At 43.7% G+C, this 21,531-nt stretch overlaps 1 protein-coding gene, 1 non-coding gene and 1 pseudogene across 3 annotated transcripts in view; 2 read left to right on the top strand and 1 right to left on the bottom strand.

The window, feature by feature from the left end:
- The window catches only part of STAB2 (stabilin 2), a 189,258-nt gene that overhangs the window by 25,830 nt on the left and 141,897 nt on the right, over positions 1-21,531 (bottom strand). For both annotated transcript variants that reach the window (XR_013522061.1, XM_035257427.3), the window contains exons 45-55: positions 16,693-16,812; positions 15,711-15,758; positions 14,278-14,361; positions 12,591-12,737; positions 11,363-11,503; positions 9,958-10,017; positions 8,411-8,587; positions 6,282-6,371; positions 4,083-4,229; positions 2,412-2,468; positions 782-908 (exon numbers count right to left, since the gene is read on the bottom strand). Coding sequence is in view for 1 of the 2 variants with exons in the window: in XM_035257427.3 (XP_035113318.3) it covers positions 782-908; positions 2,412-2,468; positions 4,083-4,229; positions 6,282-6,371; positions 8,411-8,587; positions 9,958-10,017; positions 11,363-11,503; positions 12,591-12,737; positions 14,278-14,361; positions 15,711-15,758; positions 16,693-16,812 (1,198 nt within the window). In the remaining variant the exon portion in view is untranslated. The remainder of the gene's footprint in view (positions 1-781; positions 909-2,411; positions 2,469-4,082; positions 4,230-6,281; positions 6,372-8,410; positions 8,588-9,957; positions 10,018-11,362; positions 11,504-12,590; positions 12,738-14,277; positions 14,362-15,710; positions 15,759-16,692; positions 16,813-21,531) is intronic.
- Positions 18,844-18,946, top strand: LOC118144724 (small nucleolar RNA U13). Its single transcript, XR_004729465.1, has one exon. It is a non-coding gene; the product is annotated as a small nucleolar RNA U13 (small nucleolar RNA).
- LOC118144716 (small nucleolar RNA U13) lies at positions 20,638-20,732 on the top strand (annotated as a pseudogene).

Raw genomic sequence — 21,531 nt, 5'->3', positions numbered from 1 at the left:
CCCTTTCCTGGTGAGGTAACAGAGGAAGCCAGTGCTGTAAGTCCTCTAGCCGGGACAGGGGTGGGCTCAGGAAATCATGGCCCATACAGACTGTGTCAGTACATCATCTGCCAAGGGAGCATCCTATCAAATGCATTTAAACGTGTTTATCAGTATCATAGATATCATGTTGCATAGGATCAAAAATGAAATATGGTGTCCTTAGTACTATCAGAAATGCCTGCATTCTAATGGCAAGGAAAAAAGCAGACACACAATTACAACATATGCACAGTAGGATCTCAACTTGATAAAAAAAAAATATACCAAATAGGCCGGGCGCGGTGGTTCGCGCCTGTAATCCCAGCAGTTTGGGAGGCTGAGGTGGGCAGATCACAAGGTCAAGAGATAAGAGACCATCCTGGCCAACACGCTGAAACCCTGTCTTTACTAAAAATGCAAAAAATTAGCTGGGCATGGTGGCATGTGCCTTGTAGTCCCAGCTACTCAGGAGGTGGAAGCAGAAGAATCACTTGAACCCGGGAGGCAGAGGTTGCAGTGAGGCACAATCACGCCATTGCACTCCAGCCTGACGACAGAGCGAAACTCCATTTAAAAAAAAAGTCAAATAAAGTAGAAGGAATGATACATAACACTTCAGAGTGACTGTTTTGGGGTCTGGGAATCATTAGCAGCAGTGTTACACCCATTTCTCTATAATTTTGGTACATTCCAAGGCTGGACAGTGAACATGAGCATATTACCAATTTTAGAGTTGAGAGTGGGGAAGAGGTGCCCTCACCCAGGCAGTCTCGCCCGAAGTAGCCGTTGCAGCACTTGGGGATCTGTATGGCCAGGCTGCACTGCTCCTGGCAGCCTTCCAGTTTCCTCCTGAAGCTCAGGTTATAGAGACAGCTCTGCTTCACGCCCTAAAGGAAGAGAGCAGACCATCCCTTCACTTTCCACCACAGGGACTGAGGGACTGGGGCCCTGGGGCTCTAGTGTGCAACTTTGTGGAGGATCCTGGTACTGCCCAAATAAAAAATGGGACTTCCAATGGGAGCCAATTTTTTTTCTAAGGCAGTATTTTTCCTATGGGAGTCAACGGGCCAATGGCAGAAACATGAGGATGGGGTAGGGGGTAGATTTAGCATCCATGGGAAGATTTCTCCCCAGTTTCAAGAGGAAGAACTTTTTGACCCTTAGGAGTGCTCTGCAAATGGCATGGTTGCTTTGGGAGGCAGTGGGAAAGAGGTAGCTTCTTGTCACGGAAGGGGTGTGGGGCAAGGCTCCCAAACTGTAGGCAGAGAGGGTATGAGTTAGATTTTGTTTCGTAGAGATATTTTTGTTATAGGTTTTACTAGCAGACTAGAAAGAACTTGACTTTGGAATAAGTAAAAACAAACAAACAAACAAAAAACACCAGTATTTAACAAACACTTACTATGTGCCAGGTACTTAAGTATACCCACATTTTAAAATTTACTTTTTCTAGCCAAGCGCGGTGGCTTACACCTGTAATCACAGCACTTTGGAAGGTCGAGGTGGGAGGATCACGAGGTCAAAAGATTGAGACCATCCTGGCCAATGTGATAAAACCATCTCTACTAAAAATACAAAAATTAGCTGGGCATGGTGGTGTGTGCCTATAGTCCCAGTTACTCAGGAGGCTGAGGCAGAAAAATCCCTCGAACCTGGGAGGCAGAGGTTGCAGCGAGTGAGATCACGCCACTGCACTCCAGTCTGGTGACAGAGTGAGACTCTGTCTCAAAAAAATAAAATAAAATTACTTTTCCTAATAGCTGCATACAGAATCCATCATTACCTCCATTTTACAGAGGCAAACCTGATAGGTCACAGGATTTGCCAAAGATTATGGAATTTGACCCATACCTGTGGACTCCAAATGTCATTGACTTAACCCTTGCTCTCCATTGCACTCTGGACTTGCGTTCTAGCACTGCTTCTTACTAGCTGTGTAGCCTTGGGTGATTGCTTACCCTCTCTGAGACTCATTTTTCTCATAAGTGTAGGTAATAATAGCTTATTATTACCTTTGTGTATTATAAAGAGGAATAGAGTAATGAGTATATAAGGGCACAGCACAGAAACTGGGACATGAACAGCAGTCAACAAAAGGCAGCTATAAATTATCTTCTAAGTCCTTCTAGGTCTACCATCCCATGACTTTTCTAGACAGTTTCTACAGTATGGGTTGATAGGTGGCCTGGGCTGAGAATATCTATCTTACCCCATTGATTTTTTTGTTGAAAGAATGACAGAAATTACATTTACGCAACATATGCAGATACATGCACCTGCGCGCGTGCACACACACATACACACACACACACACATATATACAAACACTGAGGTCTGATAATGAAACAGATCTGTGGCTCTCCAAACATTGTCACTGCATTCTTAATTACCTTTGGTTTACTCCACTTTGGGCAGCTGGGAGTATTGAAACAGCTCCCACAGTCCCCCTAGTATGCAAGAAAAGAAACACTTGAAAATCAAGAATATAAAAAAACACAAGGAAACGTTCCTAATACCTGGATAGATTAAGGGCTTAATTAATCTTAAGACACTGGCTATGATCACGAATATGAAACAGGCCAGGCATGGTGGTTGACACATGTAATCCCAGCACTTTGGGAGGCCAAGGCAGGAGGATTGCTTGAGGCGAGGAGTTTAAGACCAGCCTGGGCAACACAACAAGATTCCATCTGTAAAAAAATAGCCAGGCATGGTGGCCCATGAGCCTGTAGTCCCAGCGACTTCGGAGGCTGAAGTGAGGGGATTGCTTGAGCCCAGAAGTCCAAGGCTGCAGTGAGCTGTGATTGCACCACTAAACTCTAGCCTGGATGACAGAGCAAGACCCTATCTCGAAACAACAACAACAAAGAATATCAAAGCAAACACCCTGTAACTTTGCCATGGATAATTGTGAAAGTCTGACTTCGACATTGCCTCTGTGGTTTTGTTCTCTGAAGGGAAAATCTGTTACACAAAAGCTGGACCAGGACAGTATTATAGGCATATGGCAGTAGCAGTGGGACATATGGCTGCAAATGTTAGTTCCATTTTAAGTTAGATGGGATACTTTTGGCCAATCACTATTCAAGCCTTACTTTCATAATAAATAGGGATAATAATTATTGCTATTTGATCTTCAGGGGATTGATGAGGGGAAAGGATTAACTGAAAATTATGTGTGGAGTGTAATTTGGAAATTAAGAAGACCCCTATGGTAGAAAGGACAACTGGTTTCATCTCCTACTTTGGCTGACTGTAATCCAAAAATTTTGGGATAGTTATTGAAATTCCTAGGGGATGCCAGGTACTGATATCAACTGGTGACAAACTTTGCCATGTAAAGTCACTTTACCTCTTTGAGACTCAGTTTTTAAATCTACATGATAGAGTGGATAACTATTCCTATTACTGGATTATTGCAGGGGTAAGCTAAGCATCGAGCACAATGGCTGGCTCCAGGGCAGCACTCGGTAAAGGTGCTGGATGGATGAATGAGTGCATGTAAAAATGCCTTGCACAGTGCAGGGCCTGGGACAGAAGCTCACTGTTGTCAAATGAATGAATCAATGGGTAAGTCAATAGAGGTGTGAATGGCATATCATATTAGACTGACTCTATGACACTGCCCTTTTTGTAGGCTCCAGAGTGTCAGACATGGCAATTTCATATGGTTTAATCTGGCAGATGTTCAACAAATGTTTGTTGAATGAATGAGTGACTGAATAGATGGATGCACTTGAAAACGAATGGCAGGTGGCACATGGTTGGTATCCAGGAACTGTTTTCTCGATGCTAAGGAAATGAATGGGTGGGTGAGTGGGTGGGTGGATAAACAAGCATATTCCAGGCTGTGTGGGGCTGAGTGGGTGGGTGGATAAACAAGAATATTCCAGGCTGTGTGGGGCTAAGTAGATGCCTGTTGATTCTGAGTCTGAAGAACTATATCATTTGGCCCTCAGGTCTTCTGGGTCCTGGTCTCGCTGAGGAGAGTCCACACTGGACCGCAAGGGCCATTCTTTGGCTTAAGGTTCTCTTACTACGCTGTTGTTTTCAGGACTGACCCACATATCGAAAACAGTGAAGGTGTCACAGTGGCCCCCCAGGATGGGATCAATCAGCAGACAGTCAATGCCATAGGCCACGCCCAGGTCAAATAAGAGTTCCCGCTGCACAATTCTGCACGTTTGGCCGTTCAGAAAGAGGTCACCCTGAGGAAGAGAGAAAAAGAGAGAAAAAAACAGTCAATCTCTCATACATCTCTTCTCTCCCAGCCATATACCATGGGCAGTAACTGCAAGACTCAGGAAGAACTTAATAACACCCCATGTATTTATATGCTTATCAAATACCCAGCATATATTATGTGTCAGATACTGTTCTAAGTGCTTTAGCTGTGCAAATTCTTTTAATTCTTACAACTATCCAAGGTTGTTGTGTTGGATGTAGCTACCACTGTTAGTACCCATTTACAGATGGGGGAACTAGGGCAGTGAGAGGTTAAATGACTTGCCCGTGAATGGCGGTGTGGGCATCTGCACCCAGGCAGTCAGTCCCAGAGCCTGCCCCCTTGACCCCTCTACCTCACTTCCTCTACCAGAGGGGAAACGTCAGCAGTGGGTGATAGGGTGCAGCAGGGATGACCTTGCCGTGGTTAGGGAAGAACTTCGCTGATGTGCCCTCTTTGCGTGTTGCTACCAAAGTCTCCTTTATATAGTGCCAGCACCTAGCAAGGTGCCTGGTTCAGCTTTCTTTCCACGATGTCCAAGTGACAGGCTTCAACTTTGTAATGACAATTTCTTTTTTCACATGTACCAGGCGTCATCAACTGGGCTTTGGAGACATTATTTCATTTAATGTTTGTGACAATCTCAGGGCTTCCTTTCCTGAGGTCACCAGCTAGTAAGCTGATGGATACATTATCCTTCCAAGATACAAAATGCTTTTAGAAAGCTTTTGAGAAGAAAAAAAGATAACTCCCAGCATGTATGGATGGGATGGAGATAACATGACTCGGTGGAGGAACACCAGAAAACTGGTTAAAGCCCTGCATGTTCACTTATGGACTGTGACCACGGGCAAGTCACGGAACCTCTCTGAGGTTCATTTGTTTTTTACCATGTAAATAAGTAAATGATTTCTAATATTGGGTTGTCATACAGATCAGACTAAATAATGCATTGCAAAGTGCTCTGAAAGCTATATATTGTTATGGCTTTGACAGAACACACAGAACAAGCAGAAGGCATTCTATTATCCTTCTCTGATAGTTGTCTATTTTGGTCTAGGGAGACAGGACAATCTCAAGAGTGTACACTGGGATAGTGTTACAGAGGCTGGAATGAAAAGTTGTGAATACTCTTCAAATTCAGTTATAAGTTCAATGCAATTCTAATTCAAACACCAAAGTGGTACTGGTCATAAGATGTACGCAGAATGTTGTATGGAACTTGTTGGAATCTTCCTTGAAGGGAATCAACTCGATTGGGAGCTGCATCCCTTTTGCCCTTCATCCTTCCTGATGCCTGGAAAGTGGACATGGTGGCCGGAACTCCAGCAACCATGTTGGACCTTAGAGGCTGGAACCATGTGCTGCAGAGCAGAAAGACAGAAGGAGCCTCCCCACTGAGCCATCATAGGAAATCCGATTGGCTACCTCCGGATTTCTTCTATGAAACAGGATAAATCCTTATACATTTAAGTCACTACATTTTGGCTTTTTCATGATATGCAGTTGAAATAATCCTATTAGACCCCTTCATCATATGGAATTACAAGAAGACAGAATTGTTCAGGAACGAGCCAGGGAAGGTTAAAATTGCAAACCTCTCAGTTGGCTGATTGAGGTAGGTAAAGCCTAGAGCTGGTTGACTGCCAAGAGAGGGTTGGAGGTGAGGCCACAGCCGTGGGGCTTTGAAGGAAGAGAAACAAGTGATGGTATACTTTCCTGTTTCAGGAAAGTATCTCACATTGGAAAATAAACGCTCTACACAAAAAATAAAATTAACTGGAAGCTGCTCTCCACAGTATAAGAGGCTTCCTGCCACCTGCTAGGAGGGGTTGGGTTGGACAGGATTTATCAGGTTTTTCATATCCACTAATGCACTTTCAGGAAAAATACCTCTGAAGGCAGTGAGAAAAAAAGTGAGCCTGCTATGAATGGAGGGAAAAAAGCAAACATCTCCTTGAAGGGCAGTGGTTGGGGAATAGCTTGCTGTGAATGTGTTAACCCCTTCCTGCCCATCCTTAATGATGATACTCACGATGTCATTGCCAGTTCCACACTTCACACTCAGATCTGTACCATGCAGGGTCGTCCGGCCAGGGGAGCTGGGAAGATCCACAGCTAAAACCTGCAGGACAGATGGTACCATGTGACTACCTCATATTTGGGCTAAAAAAGGGATGGCCTGAAAGAGCTTTGCCGAAAAACCAGATTCAGTTGCAAGTTTTTTCATGTTATTATAACTTTAGCTTTTCAATGACCATAGGTATAACCAATGGGAAGAATAATTGGGGGCTCTCTGGGATGTTGGAAATTCCTTCTGGAGGAAAAGAGTGGACCAACTGGACTGGTTTCAGTCACCCTTCCATCCCCCATCTGTGCTTGGGAGTCTTTGAAGATGCAGTCTTAATATATGAAGCCAATGAAAGAAGAAGTGGGTAAGGCTGGGGAATGACCTAGGATGTAGTTATGGGCGGCACTGTGCCTCTCGAAGAGTCATGTTGAAGTCCTGAACCCCAGTTCCATGAACATGATCTTATTTGGAATGAGGTCATTGTGGATGTGATTAGTTAGGATGAGGTAATCCTGGAGTAGAGTAGGCTCTTAATCTAACATGAATGGTGTTCTTATAAGAAGAAAGAACAGGCAAATGCCACATAAAGGCACAGAAACACACAGGGAGAGACAGCCCTTGATGGCGGAGACAGAGATCAGAGGGATGCACTACAGGCCTGGAGCACCAAGGATTTCCAGAAGCCACCAGAAGTGGGAAGACCATCGGGGAACAAATTCTCCCTCAGAACCTCCAGAAGGAACAACTTTGCCAGCTCCTTGATCTCCAACATCTAGCTTCCAGAACTGTTTACTACAGAGAACACGTTTCTGTGGTTTAAGCTGCCCAGTTTGTGTTAATTTGTTACAGCAGCCTTGGGAAACTAATGTAGATGCTGTGGATGAACTGAAGTTGGGGCATTTGGCATTTTGAACTGGACAGACTCGGTCCTGGAGAGAAACAAGAGTCCTATATGAGAACTCAGGATTGCTGTCATGTTCCTATATGAAGGGTGATGCTTGCTCCTATATGATCATGCTTGTCCTATAAGACTGTGCAGGCTCCCATATGATGGCGCTGCTCCTATCTGATCATGCTTGCTCCTATCTGATCATGCTGCTCCTATATGATATTTGCTCCTATATGATGGCACTGCTCCTATATGATCATGCTTGTTCCCATATGATCATGCTGCTCCTATATGATCATGCTTGCTCCTAAATGATTGTGCTGCTTCTGTATGATCATGCGGCTCCTGTATGATGGTGTTTGCTCCTATATGATGGTCCATGTTCCTATATGATTGTCCATGTTCCTATGATTGTGCTTGCTCCTATATGATCATCCATGTTCCTATATGATCGTGCTTGCTCCTATGTGATTGTGCTGCTCGTGTGTGATTGTCCATGTTCCTATATGATTGTGCTTGTTCCTGTATGATTGTGCTGCTCCTATATGATCGTGCTTGCTCCTGTATGATCGTACTTTTTTCTATATAATCATGCTTGTTCCTATATAGTCATGCCACTCCATGATCATATATGTTCCTATATGATCGTGGAAGTTCCTATATGGCCATGTTTGTTCCTGTATGGTTGTGCATGTTCCTATATGATCACACATTCCTATATCACATATGTTCCTATATAATTGTGTTTGTTTCTATATGATCATGCTTCCCTGATACAGTTAATCAGTTCAGGGGCCACACTGATTGTAGCCCGATCAATCAGTCATTTGCCTAGAAACTTTGGAATTGGAAGAGAAAGAGTCCATCTGGAAAAACTTGAGAAATGTTTTCAGCAGCCATTTTGGCAGAACTAGGAAGGAGGAAAGGCTGATCTGCAGAAGGGAGAGGAATGATGCTCTGGGTGTTGGTTAAAGTTAAAAAATAAAAATGGCAGGTCCAAGGAACAGAACCACATGTGGTATACTGCAGAAGCCAATGAACCACGGCCAGTCAGAGGACACAGTGGGGCAGGGGATGCTGCGGCTTCCTGCACACTGTGGACACGGGGACACACTGACAGTTCCTAGGCCACAATGCCTCGGTGCTGAATTTTATCACCACCCTGGGACATTCTTGCACTTATATCTGCATGTAAACTACATACCTTGGCATCTCGTATCACATGGAACTTTAAATACTTCTTCAGCTCGTCCTTGTTGTCTTCGTTGAATAGGAAGTCCTGTTGTTCAGCAGGTAGGGCTTGGAGGGCTTGGTCCGTGGGCCAGAATACAGTGACTGGGGTGTGGATGGGATCTGTGATGACACTCAGCAAACCTGAGTCCTGAAACACAGGGAGTCCACCCCTCGCTGGCACGAGCAAGGCCCAGACATGCATGCAGGGGGTCTGTCTCTGAGGATTCTTCTCCATGCTCCAGCCTATGGCTTACTGGGATCTGGATGGTTCATGGGTGATGCAGCTAGAAACTAGAAGCCCATCACACTCTAACCATTCTGACCTACATTTTTTTTTCTTTCTTTTGAGGCAGGGTCTCCCTCTGTTGCCCTGGCTGGAGTGCAGTAGCACAATCATAGCTCAGTGTATCTTCAACCTTGCGGGTTCAAGTGATCCTCCCACCTCAGCCTCCTGAGTAGCTGGGACTACTGGCATGCACCACCATACTCTGCTAATTTTTGTATTTTTTGAAGAGACGGGGTTTTGCCATGTTGCCCAGGCTGGTCTCGAACTCCTGGGCTCAAGAAATCCTCCTACCTTGGCCTGCCAAAGTACCAGGATTACAGGCAGGAGCCAACCATGCCTGTCCTGACCTATGTTTTCTTGGAGACCAAATCAGAAAGTCAAATTCTGGAGCCTCCAGGGACTGCTCAGGGTGGAAGAGTGGGAAAGAGAGAACCTCAGAGAGATGCTTGGCCTACTCCTCCCTATTTTCCTCTACAATCTTTTGTTCATACTGGAAGTTTCTACTTAATTCATGGGAATAATCTCTGAAGTCAGTAAGATAAGTTTTTTGTTTTTTTTGAGATGGACTCGCACTTGTCACCCAGGCTGGAGTGCAGTGGGGCACAATCTTGGCTCACTGCAACCTCTGCTTCCTGGGTTCAAGTGATTCTCCTGCCTCAGCCTCCCAAGTAGCTGGGACTACAGGTGAATGCCATTGCGTCTGGCTAATTTTTGCATTTTTAGTAGAGATGGAGTTTCACCTTGTTGGCCAGGCTGGTCTTGAACTCCTGACCTCAAGTGATCATCTGCCTTGGCCTCCCAAAGTGCTGGGATTACAGGTGTGAGCCACTGTGCCCACCAGAAAGATATGGTTTTAATTTCTACCTGCCTCACACGCATAGAGTTCCCAACTCTTCCATGCAATTTCCCCATCTTTATAATGGAGTTGATAATTCCAGATATGAAGCACATAGTACACCACTGCCACATCCCAATTTCTTTCTCTCTCTCCAGCCTCAAATCCTCAATTTCTAACTCAGCCCATGTATATTATATAGCTCAACAAGCCATATACCATTCTAAGAAGTGAGTGGCAGAGAATGACTTTGCTCACCAGAAAATTGGGACTTCCCCACACAGATCCCAAAACAGCTGGCTGATGTCAAAAACAAAGCAGAAAGAACAACAAAACAAACAAAACAAAACTTCTTCAGGCAGGTTATCCTCCGAATCAAATGCCCCTTGATTTTTACCTGTATTAATTTGCTGAATTTGATGTAGCCACTGTTTGTTGCCAAAGTCGTAAAATTTTGCTGCAAAGATAACAAGAATGAGCATGAAACTTTTCCTTATACAGTTTACAAGAAACTTACCAAGAGCTCAAGTGAAAAAAATAAAGGTACCATAACCTTGCAGGTACATAGATGGGCTCCTCAGTACCTGCTCCAGCTCTCTTCTGCCCATGCATTTCTGCATTCTAGAGATTAGTAGGCTAAACACTATCTTTTCCCAGACTCCCTTGCAGCTAGAGCCCCTTATGGATATAAGGTCCTCCAAGCAGAAGCACTTGTGCAAAGCTTGTTGGTGGAAATAAATAATATAAAGTGGCAGCAGATGCCAGAAGGGAGATCAAACACTCTGGCAGGCACAATGGGGATATCTATAGCCTAGTGTCTGGTGTCCATGGTGGTGAGGCTGGAGACAGGTGGCAGTCACAGAGCTGTGACAGCCAGGACAGCTGGAACAGCCTGGTGGTGGTGGTGAGGTTATCAGGTTAGCTGTATACCCTGTGTGTGTGTGTGTGTGTGTGTGTGTGTGTTTTAATTAAAAACATGTTTTTTTAGACAGGATCTCACTCTGATTGCCCAGACTGAAGTGCAGTGGCACAATCTCAGCTCAATGCCTTGAGCTCACTGCAAGCATCAACCTCCTTGGATCAGGTGATTCTCCCACCTCAGCCTCCCAAGTAGCTGGGATTACAGGCATGCACCACCACACCTGGCTTGCTTTTTGTATATTTAGTAGAAACAGGGTTTTGCTATGTTGCCCAGGCTGGTCTTGAACTCTTGCACCCAAGCAATCTGCCCACCTTGGCCTCCCAGATTGCTGGGATTACAGGTGTGAGCCACTGCACCCAGCCAAGTGTCTACCCTTTGTAGGCCTCCCTGGGCTGCTTTGCTCCCAGCTGTGTAGCATCAGCATCTGAATTAGCCTCTGCCCTTCCAGAGATTTGATGATGTATCTACTATCTTGAGAAACTCATTTTTGTCTAAGCTAAGTATAGTGAATTCTGTGTTCTGCAGTGAAAAACCCTGACCTATATTAATAAAAAAAAAGTTAAAATTACATTTTCTGCCAAATTAGGAGTTTTACTCAAGATTTAATTCTACCTACCTACCTACCTACCTACTCCATCTTCCAAACCTATGTGAGACCATCTGTCCTTGTGAATACTAAAGAAAACATATAAAACCCATTTATCAATTTAAAATAGTTTTACTTATTTACTTCTTACTAAGAATAATGTTTACTAGGCTTTTAATAATAGCTTGAGATTCAGCAGAAAAATAAAATGTTTCAAAATAATGACTTCGAATCATAATAGAGATGACGTGTTGAGTCACTCCAGGCTGAGAGTATGATAGAGACTTTACCTACCAGAATTTTTCCAGAGGGGTCTCTGGGAGTGATAAGCAAATTCTGAGGAGATAGCAATTTGTCTACGATATGAATAATCCCATTAGTAGTGATGATGTCACTGGATATGATCTTAGCCTTATTATTTAAGTACACCGTGCCCTGAAATCAATCAAAAACAAAAAAGAAATGAGCACAAAGTGAAACAGACACAAAACTACTTCTCACAGAATGCTTTACCAAAGTGAAAACTGAAGATCCAAGTTAACAATACTTGAGTGTATTTTTATTATGATCAGAAAGTGAAAAGAGTTAAAAATGTAATTTTCACCTGGAGAAGTTAATAATCATCATCCCAAACAGTCATTTCAATATGATTCTCCAATATGAAATAAGCAAGCAGCTCAAAATTGGCTTCTCTTTCATATTTGTTTTATATCTCCTCCCCTGGCTTTTTTCTCTGTAGTAGGGAGGGACTGGGCAGGCATGGTCAAGTGGCTTTGGTCAAAAGCTTTCAACCTTTCCAGATTCTGACTAATGCTACCAAAAAGCAGTTCTGCTTATTACTCGGAGATGTCCCGCCTCTCAGTTTTATTCCTGGTTCTAATATTTATTCTTTGTGTGACCTCAGACAAGCTACTTAACCTTTCTGAGTTCAGTTTTCTTATTTGGATATTAAAGATAACACTGTCTGTATCAAGGGGCATCCTGCAGATTAAACGCGTTAGTACACATCAAATACTATGTGCCTGCATACAGAAATCACTTAACATATGTTAATGGTTATTATTATTTCTTAGATCACTTTAAAAATAAAAAAGGAGAAAGAGGACCTGAGGACCTAAGGATAAGGGACCTTTTTTTTTTACAAAAATACCTTAACTTTTAAGTTCAGGGGAACATATGCAGGTTTGTTACACAGGTAAACTGTGTTATTGGGGTTGTCATAGAGATTATTTCATCACCCAGGTATTAAGCCTACTACCCATTAGTTATTTTTTCTGATCCTCTCCCTCCTCCCATCCTCCACCCTCCGGTAGGCCCCAGTGCATGTTGTTCCCCTCTATGTCCATGAGTTCTCATTATTTAGTTCCCACTCATAACTGAGAACATGCAGCATTGGGATTTCTGTTCCTGCATCAGTTTGCTGATGATTGCTTCAGCTCCATCCGGGTTCCTGCAAAGAACATGATATAGAGGAAAGAGGACCTAAGGATAACTGGCATCTTCCTGAGGTGGCCTCTCCTACCTGAGAGACAGAGATGAACACTGGCTCTCCTTGGAGGGAAGTAGCATTTGAGATCAATTTCAGGTTTTCCAGAAGCAGCTGGTGGCAGGCAATCACATGATACCGAAGAACCTGGGGCATTACACCCTGTTTGTCCCAGTCTGTAACCTGTAACAGAAGATCAGAGGCTGGAGCCTTTTGCTGCAACATGCCATTTGGCTCTTCTCTCCTCCATTCTCTCTTCCACACCTCTTGGCCCACCCAGACTCTGGGAAGTAGGCTTTGTGGTCAGGATTATAGAGGGGAGGCTGTTCAGGCAAAAGGGAGGAAATGACTCTAACTCCTTTCCTGCCTCCATTGTGGATTCTCAGCATGGAAGAAGGAACGTGGTGTTCCTCTGGTCTGGGATTTTACAATGCATGTTGCAAAGATCCCAAGTTCTGTGAGATGATCCTCAAAAAAAAAAAAAAAAAAGAAAAAAAGTCTTGCAAAACATCCTGGGAAACACTGCATAGTATATTCCCCCCGTTGGAGAAGTATCAGTGCCAGATTTAAACCTTTAGTATTGGAAAAGATCATGATGTATCTTCATCTGCAATTCAAAATACAAACAAGACTGGGTACAGTGGCTCACACCTGTAATCCCAGCATTTTGGAAGGCAGAGGCGGGTGGACCATTTGAGGCCAGGAGTTTGAGACCAGCCTGGCCAACATGGTAAAACCCCATCTCTACTAAAAATACTACTCTGGAGGCTGAGGCATGAGAATCTCCTGAACCCAGGGGGTAGAGGCTGCAGTGAGCTGACATTGTGCCACTGTGCTCCAGCCTGGGTGACAGAGCAAGACCCTGTCTCAAAAACAATCAATCAATCAAACAATATTAATTAAATTAATATAAAGTGTAATCAAAAGCCCACAAAATTCTCACTGTTTCATGATAACTCCTTCAATGGCTTTTTATTTTGAATTACAAAGTGTCAAGTTCTTTCAAAAATTATTTTTGTGCCTCTGCTTTGTTGGTGTCCAAAATATAGGCATAGAGAGGCCGGGTGTGGAGTGGTTATGTACATAGGCCCAGATTTGGCTCTTTGCTCCACCCGCTGCTAGTCATGTGATCTTGGGAAAGCTACTTTCCTCAATATTCACAGCTGTAAAATGGGGATCACAACAGCACTCAGCTCACAGGGTTGTTGTGAGGACCAAATGAATCAATCTAAGCCAGGCCCTCAGAACATTGTTTGACACTCACAATAAATGTTACCTATCATTATTATGAATGGGCAATCCAGTATGACGAACCCCTGTGAATATTAGAACAGTAAAGGCTCTGATAAATCCTGCAAGAAAATAATCTATTTAAATCTCTTGAACCCAGCATCTCTCTCCCTCCACACCCCCTTCCCCTCCTTTTTTTTTTTTGTCTACGGGAGGTCTAAATCAGTTAAGAATTGTTCATCTTCTCCAACTTCATATCTTGTTCAGGAATGTCCTTTAGAAAGTCTCTGGCCAGTGGTTACCCCAAATCCACCTGAATGTTTACCCTGACAGGGGTCCCTGTGCCACGAGGCAGCCCCTTCTACTGCTGGTGAGTTCCACCTGATCTTAGATCTCCTGCTTGGAAACATCTCCAGTTTTGGTTCCAGGGCAAGACCCAAAGACTACGTTCCAACTGCAAACCTTCCCCCTCTGCCCACAGTCTCGTGCTCACCCGGGCTTCCTCATCAAAAGCTGCAGATGAAGGTGCAAAAACAGTGAAGGGGCCTGGGTTGACCAGATCTTTCACGGAATGCTCCTGTGGGAAGAAAGGTGGGGCTCACACATCACTCACTTAACATTAATACATGCAGGGGCTCAAACTAATACCAGAGTTCATGGCACCTGGGTGAAGCAAAAACTGGAGGAGGAGCCCTGTGTTTCAGTCTTGGATTCAAATGAAACCCACATTCTCCATCATTGAAATTGTGTGTTTTTCTCATTATAAAATTAACAAATGCTTATTGAATTAAAGATTTTGAAAATACAGCACAAAGAAGAAAATAATAACTGACCCCCTCATCCCACCACCTAGAAGCAGCTCCTATTATTTTCAGCTATTCTTTTCCAATGCCTCTTGCCCATATCAGTGTTCGATATCATTAGGATAAAATACAAACATGAAACACAAGTTGATGGACTTAACTGTCAAAATTGTCTTCTTGCAATTCTAAGATCATATGGTTACTATGGGCATATTTTCTTCTAGTTTTTAATGATTTGATTAAAATCATATTTCTTATATTTTTATGAGTTTATTCTTCTAGTTTAATATTTTATTCTTACATCTGAATCTCATTCAGATCTATGATGTGCAGAAAGATCAAACTGAATATTTTAACTCCAAGTGTTAACCAGCTGTCCCAGTCATACCATTTTCTCCAGCAGTGTGATGGGAGTCTTTTCATATACTACATTCTTTTTTTTTTCTTTTTTATTGCATTTTAGGTTTTGGGGTACATGTGCAGAGCATGCAATACAGTTGCATAGGTACACACAGGGCAGTGTGTTTTGTTTGCTTTCTCCCCTTCACCCACATTTGGTATTTCTCACCTGGCAATCCCTCCCCACCTCCCCCTCCCACTGGCCCTCCCCTTTTCCCCCTATAGACCCCAGTGTTTAGTACTCCCTCTCTGTGTCCATGTGTTCTCATTTTTCATCACCCGCCTATGAGTGAGAATATGCAGTGTTTCATTCTTATGTAGAAAATTCTAGAAATCCAGGGTCCCAGACTTTCTTCTGTCCTCACCAACTCTTCAGGCTACCAGTTTATGCTGTATTTGGCTTGAGGCTGAACTCTCTGTCTCCCAGGCTGGAGTGCAGTGGTGTGATCTCAGCTCACTGCAACCTCTGCCTCCCAGGTTCAAGCAATTCTCGCGCCTTGGCTTCCAAGTAGCTGGGACTACAGGCCTGTGCCACCATGCCCAGCTAATTTTTCTTTTTTGTATTTTTAAGAGACGGGTTTTGCCATGTTGCCCAGACTGGTCTTGAGCTCCTGAAGTCAGGCAATCCACCCACTGTGGCCCCCAAAGTGTTGGGATTACAGGCCTCAGTCACTGCGCCTGGCCTAGGCTGAACTCTATGACTTGACAGATGTATATTTCTTACCTGCAACTGGAAGAAATACTGGGAAGTTTTTGGGTTCTTCGGAAGCTCCTGCAAACAAAGTGTAGTTTCACTTAATGCCTATGAAATATATATAAGAACAGTACAGGGCTGTCATGGGATGATTTCTCCAAGGTCATATCTGCCATCCTTTCAACTGGAAATCTGTAACACTGGGCCTTTTTGGAGCTTCATCTGTAGGCTGACAATTGATATTCAGAATAACTATATGGACACACTGTGAATTCTATAACCTTTCTGGAATTGCCAGCTGATTTATGAAAGAAAGGTACAGCCATTTCTAGAGCATTTTCTGACATTCAAATGTTTAAAAAAAGTAGTTATAGGTTTATGGCAGATTTGGCTACTCTATTAACAAGAATATTTGATCAGCCAGGACATTTTCATCCCGCTTTAAACTAAATAACTGAACATTTACTTTGCAATAGGCAGAAACCTGCAAGTATCACATTGGCTCAACCGCTATGCTCACTACAGGCGCACACACATGCACACACATTAACATGTGGGCGCATACATGCACACATAGCAGTCCATGCCATGGTAATGTGGTTGAGCTATTGAGCACTCTGCCCATTACACGTATTACCTTACTTAATTTTAACAACCTGATGGAGTTGGTACCAGTATTATTTTCTTTTACAGATGGGAAAATTGATATATGGAGAGGTGACATAATATGCTCGAAGTCACATTACTAACCAGGAGAACTGAATTCAAACCCAGGTGTTTCTGACTCCAGAGCTGTCAGTCCATCTCATCCCCACATTACACCCTTTCACAGGTCAAATGAATTCCCAGAGGTAGACAAAATTTCTTTTCATTGCTGATTTATATAAAATTGCCTTTCATCTTTTTATAGAGCTTTACATTTCTCTAAGCTCCTGAATACTCCTTAGCTAGCTGGATTCTTGGCATTTTTGGGGAAGTAGAGTTTACTTTATGGAAACACCTCTAGGGTTACCTGATAAATGTTGCCACGGCAGGTAAATCCATCTCCGACGTAATTTGGCTTGCAAGTACAAGTCCTTTCTCCTTGCTCAGTTTGGTTGCAGATGGCAAATTTACTACAGCCGCCATTTTTCTGGTAAAATTGCCAAGGGGCAAGGGATGGGGATTAGACCAGTTAGTCTTCCAGCTCTGCCGATATTTACAAAGCAATTCTGTGTTGGAATTCATTTTTTGTCTCATTCTCTAACTTCGATTCATTTGTACTGTTTACCCTTTTCCTGAGCTTGCCTTCCAATTCCCTATGCTCACAGGGACATCTTATTCACCCTGCCTTGTATCCCAAGATGGCAGGTCCCTTTGAGCAGATCTCCAGCCCTGTACAGATAAGCCCAGAGTTGCCAAATTGGAAATTTCTCAGCCTCCAGGCATTAACTAGGAAGACTCGACCTGTTTGATACTTCCTAGCTTTAAGCTAAATGCTGATCATAGGAGAAGGTAACCATTATCAGATAGATTGTATAAAATAGAATACATTGTCCCAGCCCTCAAAGAACTTATAATACATTGTGGAAAACTGGTAGAGACCTAAAATACAAACAAAGTATGGTTCAAAGCTAACCTCCACGGGAGCACTCATTGCAGGGACACTCAGCCCCATGTTCTTCTACATACGCATCATCTGACCCCATAGGCTCCCTTCCTCACAAACCCTTCCCCGTGCTTTCTGAAACTCATTGCCATTAGCAACTTTCTGAGAATCTCACCTCTTTGTAAGCTCTCTTCACCTCTTCCTGCAGAGGTGTCTGTCTCCCGCAAACATCACCCTTCCTGTGCCCCTCAAGTGAAGCTGTTTTCTCCATTACCTGCACACTGGTGAGGGACTGAAGTGGCAATGTCCTGGCGGTGCTGGGAGAGCGTCTTTCTTACCGTATGTTGTCACTTCCAAAACATTTCTACACCCTCATCCTTTAAACACAGAGTATACCTAATCCTTCGGCAATTTTTACTCTTTGGTCCTAATGGTGATGCCTGGATCATTGCCTTTCCCTTCCTTCCTGATGTTGCCATCCTTGGCAGTGTCAATATCCTTGTCAATGGCCTCTACCGCCCCTGTCCACACCCCCTGGATTTGCAGTCAACATTAAAGTGCACTGACTGCTCCTGAGAGCTCCGTTTCAAACATCCTTCTCTCTGGCCACTGACTTTTACCATTTCAACTTATCCCATCTAATACTGTACTCTCCAACCTCCTTTGGTCCACAGGTACCTCTCCTGCTTTGAGCTTACTTCTTTCTCACCAGCATTCCTGCCCATCCAGTCAGCCCTCTTTGCCCCCAGCCAGCTGGCAAGGTGGAGCACTGTGAGCATCCCTGGCTCTTCCTCCTCTGGTGGTGAGGTGCCTGAGAAAGTCATGGATACATGTTATCTGGACTCCCTTCAAAGGTATACACACAGATGCCTGTACTTTTCCAGTACGTTTAATTTTCCTCTCTCTAGAGATGATGATACAGTTTGGCTACATCTCTCTAGAGATGATGATACAGTGTTCCCACCCAAATCTCACCTTGAATTATAACTCCCATGTGTCATGGGAGGAATCTGGTAGGAAGTGATTGAATTATGGGGGTGGGTCTTTCCTGCGCTGTTCATGTGGTAGTGAATGAGTGTCAGGAGATCTGATGCTTTTAAAAATGGGAGCTTCCCTGCACAGACTCTCTCGTCTGCCACCATGTGAAAAATGGCTTTCACTTTCCACCATGATTGTGCGACCTTCCCAGCCACATGGTACTGTAAGTCCAATAAACTCTTTTGTAAGTTGCCCATTCTGGAGTATGTCTTTATCAGCAGCGTGAAAATGGACTAATACAGATGACGTTCCACTCCTCACCTCTCTCAACTCTCAATAACTGTCCTCTCCTCTCAGTTGATGAGCTCCACTTGTACCTCATGGAGAAAGAGACATAGGTAACAGGAACCACCTCATCTCCTCATCCTGAGCTTCACCACTTGCTCAGGTCTGAATTTACGGATTCTGCTTTCCTTGTTTAACAAGTGTCCTGCTAACTAACTAACTAACTAACTAACTAACTGACTGGACTGACTCATTAATGGACTCACTAGTTCATCACTGATTGACTAAAAGACTGACTCTACGTCTGCTTCTATCTGTGGCTGATGCCTTAATCTGGGTTCTTGTTTTCACCCTATTCTATGAGATGTGCCTCCCTCAAAACCCGTTACAACACTGGCACATTACCCTTCTGAAACGACAGGAAAAGAGAGACCCCTCTCACCACCTCCTGTGTTTTCCTCCTGTAACAATCTACCTCCTCTCCGTCAGGAGTGGTTTCCTCTCCTCTATCAGAACATACTCACCATCATAAAAGCATGCCTTCATATTACTCATCTTGAAAAGAGCCAAACTCTCTCTCTTACTTTAAGAGAACCCACTAGGTATAGATGGACAAAGACTGGCCATGAATTAACTCTGGTACCTGAGTGTCAGGTACAGATCAGTTCATGTATCAGTTGCTCTAGTTTCATGTAGGTTTATGATTTTCCAGAATAAAATGTTATAAACAATGCTTCCTTTAGTCCACATCTTTCTCCATTACCTACCCCATTTATTTGCACAGGAAGATCTGTGCAATTGTTGTTTATGTTTCTATTTTCCTTACTTCCAACTTTCTGCTCCACTTCCTTCTAGGCTGTTGGTCCCACCTCTGCACACGCCTCCACCCTGATCCAGGTCTTCAAGAATTGAGACCTTGAGAAGGCAGTGGTCATTTCTCTTCTCTCCACATAGGTGACATCTCAACATGCTTTGCCTGTATGATCACTCCACTTGAAACATTTTCTTCTCTTGGCCTCTGTTGATGCTGTTCTTGATAAGTGGTTTTCCTTCCACATCGTGGGCTTTTATACTGAGCCTTCTTTGTAGGTACTTCTTCCTCTGATTAATGGCTTAATATCCCTGCTGCCTGCCCTCTGTTTCTGCCTCTCTCATCTTGTGCTTCAGCCAGTCCCCTGTGTTTAAACACTATCACTGTGCTAATGACCCCTACATTTATAACTCTGTCATGACCTTTCCTTACCTTCAGGCTTCCATATCACTGGCAATCTTCATCTGAATGGCTACCAAGCAATTCAAACTCCAAAATATATTCCCTGTCCAGTGATCTCTCTCCCCATCTCTCTCTCCAAGTTGGTCTCAAACTCCTGAGCTCAAGCAAGCTTCCTGCCTCGGTGTCCCAAAGTGCTGGTATTATAGGCATGAGCCACCATGCCCACCTTGCCCCAGTAACTTCTTATTATACTCACTACTACAGCTCTAGTCAAACCACCCTGGTCTTTCCTGGTCTGCTGCATTAGTCTTTTACCTGATCTTCTTGTGTCTGCTTTTGAACCCTTATCATGCACAGTCATCACAGCAGCTAGAATGAGATTTGAGAGGCAAGCCAGACATTGACATTGACCTACATGATCATCCAGTGGCTTTCTGGTCATAACTGGAATAAAATATAAGCTCCACAGCATAGCCTACATGGTGTAAGCTGATCTGGCCCCTCTCACCACCTGCCTTTTATTCCCTGTACTATAGTCATACTAGCTATCTCTTCAGTCCCCAGAACTTGCCAAGCTCTTCCTCATCTCAGGATCCCTGGTTTGCTCTTCCTTTTGCTTATATATTTTCCCCAAGATCTTCATGTGGCTTCCTCCTTCTCAACATTCAGGAATGAATCACCTCTGCAGAGAGGCCTTGTTTGATCACTACGACCCCTTGCATCTCACCTAGCCTCTGTTCCATCAACATGCTTGCCTCCTGCTCTAGTCTAAATGTTTGTGTTCCTCATCTAACTCTCATTGTGATGGTATTAGGAGCTGGGGCCTTTAGAAGCTCATTAGGTCATGAAGGCAAAGCCTTTATAAAAGGGATTAGTGCCCTTATAAAAGAGAGAGCCTTCTGCAATTCATTAGCATGATATCTCACTATTCTATGAGATATGCCTCCCTCAAAACTTGTTACAACATTGGCACATTACCCTTCTGATGTGAAAGGAGAAGAAAAGAGAAACACAAGGGAACTCAGTTGTTCCTTCTACCAGTGAGCAAGAAGGTACTATCTATGCACCAGGAAGCAATCCCGCAGCAGACACAGAACTGGCCAGTGCCTTGATCTTGGACTGCCCAGCCTCCAGAATGTGAGAAGTAAATTTCTGTTGCTTATAAGCTGCCCAGTCTCAGGTATCCTCTGTGCTGTTAAAGCAGCACAAATGGACTAAAACAGTTTGGACTGGGGGCTAGCTCAGGAAAAGCAATGTTCCACAGTCCTTGTTGGTGGGACTTGAGCAGAAATAATTGTTCTTAGGCCAGATTTAGTACCAGGACTATTTCGTTTGTCTAACCCAGTATTTAAAAGAGCTTTTTGTAATTAATTACCATCATTTAAAAACTGGTAAAATTTACATACAAATTCATCAAATTTTCATATCTTTTAAAATATCAGAAGTACTGCCAACAATGGGCTGACATTGCCTAGAGCACCAGTCAGCTGGAGTACGTGTTTTCCCATTAAAGCAGCAATACGATTTGGGTCTTCCTGTTGATGTTCCCTGCCTGGCCCCTGATGGCCTATAATTTTATAATCTTGCAATAGAGTTAATTCTTCTTTTTTTTTTTTTGAGACAGTCTCTTGCTCTGTTGTCTAGGCTGGAGTGCAGTGGTGTGATCTTGGCTCACCACAACCTCTGCCTCCCGGGGTCAACCAATTCTCCTGCCTCAGCCTCCTGAGTAGCTGGGACTACAGGCAGGCACCACCATGCCTGGCTGATTTTTGTATTTTTAGTAGAGA

The sequence above is a fragment of the Callithrix jacchus genome, chromosome 9 (assembly GCF_049354715.1).
Source record: "Callithrix jacchus isolate 240 chromosome 9, calJac240_pri, whole genome shotgun sequence".
Classification (NCBI taxonomy): domain Eukaryota; kingdom Metazoa; phylum Chordata; class Mammalia; order Primates; family Cebidae; genus Callithrix; species Callithrix jacchus.
This window is presented reverse-complemented; position numbering and strand designations above follow the sequence as displayed.